Source organism: Apis dorsata, unplaced genomic scaffold (genome assembly GCF_000469605.1).
Source record: "Apis dorsata unplaced genomic scaffold, Apis dorsata 1.3 scaffold_1124, whole genome shotgun sequence".
NCBI lineage: Eukaryota > Metazoa > Arthropoda > Insecta > Hymenoptera > Apidae > Apis > Apis dorsata.
This window is the reverse complement of record NW_006264222.1, coordinates 91,877-99,908: the sequence shown is the minus strand read 5'-3', so window position 1 is coordinate 99,908 and position 8,032 is coordinate 91,877. Positions and strand designations below refer to the sequence as shown.

At 27.3% G+C, this 8,032-nt stretch overlaps 1 protein-coding gene across 1 annotated transcript in view; it reads right to left on the bottom strand.

The window, feature by feature from the left end:
• Positions 1–763: 763 nt before the first annotated feature.
• The window catches only part of LOC102674234 (trypsin 3A1-like), a gene marked incomplete at its 3' end in the record, with an annotated part of 9,261 nt that continues 1,992 nt past the window's right edge, over positions 764–8,032 (bottom strand). The window contains exons 2-3 of the mRNA XM_031514712.1: positions 1,882–2,038; positions 764–917 (exon numbers count right to left, since the gene is read on the bottom strand). Coding sequence (XP_031370572.1) covers positions 764–917; positions 1,882–2,038 — 311 coding nt within the window. The remainder of the gene's footprint in view (positions 918–1,881; positions 2,039–8,032) is intronic.

Sequence of the window (8,032 nt, the reverse complement as noted above, 5' to 3'; positions counted from 1 at the left end):
TATATATATATATATATATATATATATATATTGTTATTTCAATTAATATAAAATATGTTCATTTAAAATTTTAAGAATTATAATTATATATTATTGATATCTCATTCATTGTAATTTGTTTTTTTCCTTTTATATTATTAACCACAATACGGTATTACCTTTTCTAATAATAAAAGAAAATAATTTAATTAATATTTAAAATTAAATTAAATTAAATCTCTTTATTTGTAATAATCATTTTTGATTTTTTATTATTATTTCTCTTTTTCTATTTTTCTTTTTTTACATTATTATTACATTAATACGCGATATTAATGTAGAATATTATACATCATCACCTATATATAGTGAGATTTACACACAAAAAGGATAATATTAAATTAATTTTCCTTTCGAATATAATCATATTATAAAATTTAAAATTTAATAAATATTAACACTGAATTATGCGGCGATCCTCACTTCTTAAAATTAAACATAGAAAATATTTAAAATATATTGTTTAAATTTGATAAATAATAAAGAAATCTGAAAATTCTCAAACAATAAAATCTTAAAATATTTTTTAAAAATATCAATGATCTGATCATATTATAAATCTATTGTAATAATAAATTCTAAAACCAAAAATTAAAAGAAAAGTTATATTATTACATTAGATTTTAAAAATATTATATTATCGTATATATAAATGTATTATAAATATTAAAGACATATTAATCTTATTAATATTGCTATTATATTATTATCATATGTCTTTATTGTAATTTTTTTCACATACCTGTAAAAGAGCTACATCGTAATCAATAGTTTTAGAATTGTAATTAGGATGTACTATGACTCTTTTTACGGTGTAACGAGTGCCTTGATCTTTATAGTTACTACCTGCTCGTAGACTGTATCGACTGGCTGATGATCTGTAATTGACGAAACATCAAAATGCCAATGATTCCAAGTATTTTCTGTACACGTTTTCTGCATACACGGGAATGCATATTATTTGTTTTAATAATAAATATGTGCATCGTGTTTAACGATCTTATTATTATTACATAATGGAAATCGGGATGGAATGCGAGCCGCAAAGCCAATTTAATATCGCGATAATTTTCATAATTATAATCGTGAATCAATGAACATTCCGATCAGTAGATCCAATGTATATGATATCTAACGAGATTCGAAAAAGAGTTTCAATTCGAAAAATGATTATAAAAGTTTAACATGTCACAATTATAATAAAATTTTGAAACAATATAATCATCGAAAATTAATTTTCGAATCGTCGATCAAAGGTCATTTTTGACTCGTATTTGAGTTATAGATGTCATTTGTATCGTCAGAAACAAAAATGGCCGAATAAGAGTTAACACTGTCAAAAGTATTTTCCTTGTACAGAATGCAAATAATTGCTCATAAGAGAATTTTGAATTCTGAATTATTTTAATTTTTCCAATAACAATGTTGTGTTATTCTTTTATAAAATTCTATTTTTCACCGAATCAATTTTCTCTTTTTTATAAATATTCCGATCTTATAAAGTAACGAAAGTAAAATTTATTATTTATAAATAGAATTTCATAAAATTATAATATTGAACAAGATCTCGTTGCTTCTCAAATAAACTTTGACTTTTGAATTTAATGATGAATGAATTTTAGTACGAAGTATCGATTTGTGTCGATGAACGACAAGAGATTAACACAGAAAATGTTAAATTTCATCAAAAAGTTCGTTAAACATAATGAAAAAGCTTAGAGTTGAGGTCACTAAATTTCGATCAAAAGATCTGTACACCAGTAAAGTAAAGTAAAATGATAAATATTCACTGATTCACAAGTTGCTTAGCACAAACTGTTAACTTTTCATATTTGTTATTACGTTACACAATGGGCTGCAGTGATGACCCATTGAGAACTGATCACTGAAGCACCGCAAATGTGTCCTGTAGTTTGTAAACTCAGTTGGTGAGCATACTGACTTATCTCAGCCTCAGTACCTCCGACGATTTGAGGATCCGGAATAAGTAAATGGAATCCTATTAAATTAATACAATAAGATACATGAGACTTCTGGTATCGATCGATCGTTTCAAAATCGTTAAACAAAAATGTTTCAGGAAAACGGTCTTAAAATTTCGAAATTTAACAATTTATTCTTTTCTATTTCAACCCTTCGTTACACACAACAATTATATGTATTTCCACATATTAAAAAGAATATATTTTCGTTATAAAGTTTATGATATTAAATTAATACGTATAAAATAAAGAAAACATGTGATATTTTTTCAAAACATTTCTAAAATTTCAATTCAATGTTTAATTTTAATCATGCTCGCGTTGTATAGTATTTCTTTTAAAATCACAAGTTATAATAAAAATCGGAATAGAATTGTAGAATTTATACAATGAATTAATATTCTATAAAAAATTATCGATATTTTAAACTATTACAAAAAAATATCGTACGATCTTATTTTAAATAAAATATCGAATCAGTCATATTTTAAATTGTAAAATTTTTACCTTCGTAAGTTTGAATTCGATTTTTTCAAAGATATTTTTATATCATGTAATAAATAGAAAAGATATTTTTCTTTATAAAAACTTGAAAAACATTGAAAAATTATTTTCATGATTGAATCTACAAGAAAATTTAAATCTTAGATCTTCTCTTTGTAATGATCTTTCAAAACGTACGATTCTTTTCCCCAAGTTTTTACTGAACTTTGAATATTAGAATTGAACAACGAAAATTCAAGAAAACGTAAAATTTTTAGTTAATGTTCTTTACTTTTAAGTAATATTTTTCGACGATCGTATAGAAGAAATAAAGAATTCCTTTTACTTTTACTCACCGAGACAGCTAGTAATGAAAACACTAAGATTGAAGATTAAAAAAAGATTGAAAGAAGAAAAATCTTTCAAAAACATATTTGAAATTCAATATGTTTTCTGTTTTTAGACAATAAACAAATTATTTTCTTTTATTTATTTTCTTTTATTTTTCTTCCTTTTCACACAATAAAAGTTCAAGAAATAAAGAATGCACAGAAGAGTGCAGATTTTATAGCAAACGATATCGCTAAATAAGAGATGTCTGATAAAAGGCATCTGACGCAGAAATATGATAGGATTTTTTTTAATGTTTCTCTCGATAAGGAATTTTTAATGATTTCGCTAGAATGTACGCTTATATGCGTTTTCTTACGAGCTTTTTTTTGCTGAAAAAATTAAAATTAAAATTGAAATTGATAGAAAATTTTCCTTCTGTTTTTTTATCCTTCCTTTTTTTTTTTCATAAGTTATAAATTAGAAACTAATTATCTAACGAACAAGAAGAGATATAAAAAAGAGATTTTATTTTTATCTTTCGTTATTTTTAATAAATTTCAAAAAATTTTTTAAAAATTTCAAGTTTTGAAGTTTCTAATATGTTTATTTGAAATATTTTCCATTATCTTATATTAGAATCTTATATTATATTAGATTCTTTTAGAATTATACTTTTAATATGAATTGAATTGATATGAATATATGATAAAAATATATTTTAGTAAAATAAGAAGAGAAAGAAAACTATAGATATTGGATAAAAATTATGTGAAATCAAATAAAGAAATATTAATAGATTTATACAAATGTCTTTGTTAATATAATCTACGTATATTCATATATTATAGAAAGAGTTTATTCCATCTGAATTAACGCAAAATTCAATATTAAATTTTTCTTTTTAACCCTTCACGATGAACTTTCGTTACGAATCTCTTACTTGTATGTCAAAGAGAACGTGTGAACATCAAACGGTTTCATGCTCTCGAAACAGATTAAAGTGATCCTACTTCAACAAACTGAAGTGCAACTTTAATTTAAAGCGAGTTTTGACTTTGATGTAGATATATATCGTGTATGTCTTTTCCCTTTGTTTCCTTTATAATTATTTCTTTTTAGTAATCTATGAATATGCATCGATAAAATAACGAATAAATCGCTCGTAATCAAAAAACCAAGTTATATTTTAATTAAAAAGAAAGCTATATTATTAGTAATATCGATGATTAAAATTCTTAAAAATCTATAATTTCTTGTTGGAAAGACTTTTTTTAAAACTCTGCTCTATAATAATATCATTAATGTATTTAAAAAAATAGAATAATTATACACAATAATTATATAATATAATATAATAAATTATATAATATATAATATTATATATAATATATAATATAATATATAATATAAAATTATATAATTATATAATATAATAATATAATTCAAGGTATTATATTCAAAAAGATCCATTCTATCTTTATGAATATAACTAATTACAAGAGAATGCAAGAGAATCAAAATAAATACATGTTAATTTTTTGCGATGATTTTAAAAAAATTAATCCTTCGATAATTTATTAGAACGATTAATTATTCTAAATCTTCTTCAAACATCAGTCTAATTCGTCTAAATTTACAATCGTAACTGTTCTCATTGCATATTATTAGCAACCAGGGACCGATCGCCCGTTTGCGACCGATCGTTAGAATTTGAAGGCTAATTGCACACGTTGATTTACACATTTTGTCAGCAAATATATTGATCGCTTCTCCCGCGATTAAACATCGAGAATTTCCGTATCAGGATTCAAATGGAATAAAGGGGAACCGTGTCACACCGGTGGGTATTAGTTCGTAACAATTCTAAAAGTCAATTGTATAATTTGTCCACAGGGGGAACTTTGTTTCTCACTTTGTCTTGTTAAATCCCGAATTGCGAATTCGAGCGAAATTACTTATGTTTTTTCATTAATCATCTCGTGTATCCATCGTTACATTTTTTTTCCTCGATGAAACATCAATTACATCGATTTCAACATTTCTTAGAGATAAAAATCGCATTGATTCACCAATATTGGCTGGCACATCGATCTCATTCGTTGTATTTTATTTCGTTTCGATAAAAAAAAAACATTGATTTCAACATTTTCGCGGATAAAAGTCTGGATGGATTGCAATAAAAATAGATAGTCTTTGTTTCGGAATATTTTAACCAATTGTTTTTACAATGTTTCAAAGTTTCGACTAGATTATATCAACTCTATCTCAGGATTCTTAAGGGTTAATTTTAGCTTTCTATCTCTCTAACATCTTTTACACCATCTTTTCTTCTTATCTACTACTGAAACACCGAACGTAATTATCGTTCATTACATTTCCACAGGTGTTCCGTGTCTAGTCCACCAGATTTAATTATCATAATGGTATCCAAGAGAAGGAGCAAAACGAACGGATCTATATTTCTCTTAGAAGCTTATCCTTATCCTTATTTTCGAGAAAAAATAGATTTTTCTTTTATTAATCGATCAAAGATATATCAATCATAAAGATTTTATTTATAACACGCGTGATATAATAATATGTTTTGCAAGCGAGAACAACTAATATCGAATGATTGTATCTCTCTTAATCCTTTAATTATATCATTAATTATGTATTTTTTTAATCTTTCGTTAATGATATCCAAATTTTTTTATTGAATAATAATGAGCAATAATAAGATTTGTTTAATGTTATCGCAATAATTGATCATCATATATTATATGATCATATATATATATATATATTAAAGAAAATAATAATATATATATATATTAAAGAAAAACGAAAGATTTCCTTTTTCTTTAATTACAATTTTGAAATTGACCGATCGATTTAGATTATGATTATAATTATTTTTTAATATTATTTAAAATAATGAATGTTTATGGAAAGAGTTGTAGTACAAATAGAAATTTAAAAATTACAAATTTGACAAAACTACATTAGTTTGATCAAATAGATATACAAAAAATTAAAATTAAATTAAAAATTTTTTAAATATTTCAAGTTGATAATCCTAGTTCAATCAAGAGATTTTTACAATTTTATGATTAGATAAAATATGTTCTTTGTTGAAAAATATGTTGTATTATATAATTAAAGATAAGATTGTATAAATAAAGATCCATTTTATACGATGAATATTTTGTTCAAAAAATCTATTAAGCAGAAAAATTTTCTAAGAAGAATAAGTTTCTAAGAACAACAAGATTAACAGATTCTAAGAACAACAAGATTAACAGATTCTAAGAAAAACAAGATTAACAGATTCTAAGAAGAACAAATATTTTCTTCTGTTAATGGGATTGGAAAATATAATAATAAATTAAATTCGTTTGATTTCTTTGATTGTTCTCGCCTCATCTCATTAACCACCCAACAAGTGAAAAGGAAAAGGAAAATTAGGAAAATTAGTTTTCAACAATGGCGACCGAGCAATTTTCGAATTCCGCCCGGAAGCTCGATCACTTCCCCCATTGACGTTTCGATCGTGAAAACTTTTAATCCGTAAAGAGAAAGGAATCGCGCGAATCTCTCATAGCTTTACCAGCAAAGATTCCATCGACATCGTCTGGTTCATTGCTAATTAATTAGTTTTCGATCAAACCGACTTTCGAATGGATGATCCGGTTTCTCTCTTCTTTTCTTTTTTCTTTCCTTTTTTCCCCTCCTCTCCTTCACTGATAACCCCTCTTAATCCGCGGTGGAACTTCCCTAATAGAAATTCTTGCTGCGATTATTTCGCCGATGGAACGAGTTAAAAGCCAGACTTACGGTCGAGCGGAACGGGTCGCGCGTCTACCGGAAACGGAACGAAGAGACGAGGGATGTTCGGCCTTTAAGGAAACACTTTGGAAAGTTTGCGTTGAAAGCAGAAGTAGCTGGTTGAGATGGTTCTTAGTTGCTTTTGCTACGTTTGTTTTTAGAGCGCGTTTCACCAGGCGGTTGAGAACTGTTGAGTGGTGGGCTTAGAGACTTCCTACTTTTGGTGATTTTGATACTTGCTTGTTTACCGATCGCTTTACTTAAGATAATATCTAATTTAATCGTAATCGTGATTGGAATGGTGCATACACTTTTTAAATATTCGTATTTAATCAGTAATTGTTCATGTTTGCTTGATTTTCGTGATCGATGAAGTTACGTGAAAATGTATTTCTTGTACGAATATTTATTTCATTGTATGTTTCTATAAATAGATTAATTGTTTTTAAAATTGTAGTAAGAAAAAATCAGAAAGTTTCAAAAATAAAATAAAACAGATAAAGTAAAATCAGATATACTTGAAAACAAAATAATACGTACGATATTAAATGCATATCACTTGATAAAACTTTTCTTCTCCAAAAACTTATTTTTAACATAAAAATATCTTGCTCCAATTTTAGTAATACGAATATAGCATTATTAAAGTAACTCAAAAACTCAATGAAGCTATTTATAGATTTAATTTCTTCTTTTTTTAATCTAAATTATAAAGGCAATCTTTTAATATTAAAAAGTTAAAAGAAACGTTAGATTAGATTAGAAAAAAAAAAGAAATAAAGTGATATTTTTTTTAATTTTGATTTCAACGAAGCTGAACGCGTCAAAATCCCACTAAATATATTCTCCATGGAGGAAATGGATTTGGCTTGCTCGCATAGCAATATCTTTAAGATTTAGCAAACCGTGCCGGATCAAATGTAATACCACGACTGCACGACAGCAGGCAGCGTTGTCTACTTATACGCCATATTTCGAGGATTGTTACGACGGGGTGAAAGAGTAGCACGACAGGCTGTGCGCTCGCCGACATCGGCCGCCATCGTCGATTAACATATAAATCAAATCTCCGCCAGTGCAGGGAATCCACCCTTCCAACCATCCTCGACCAACCATCCTGCCCACCCCTCCCCTCCCTCTGCCGGATTTTGCTGATCCTGCGTAAGATACGTGTCCCCGCCAGCCTGTGCTCATCCTTGGGAATCGCGTGCAACTTTCGTTCCACTCGTTGAGAACCCGAGACCAGTCCCGATACACCAACCTCCCCAAAACTTCTCTGAGATTCTCGTTGCCCTGATTGAATATGTCACGGGGAGGAAACCAACTGTCTGTCAAGGAATCGAAGCGACTTTCGCGCGAAACTTCTTTCGAGCAACTTATCTTGTGTC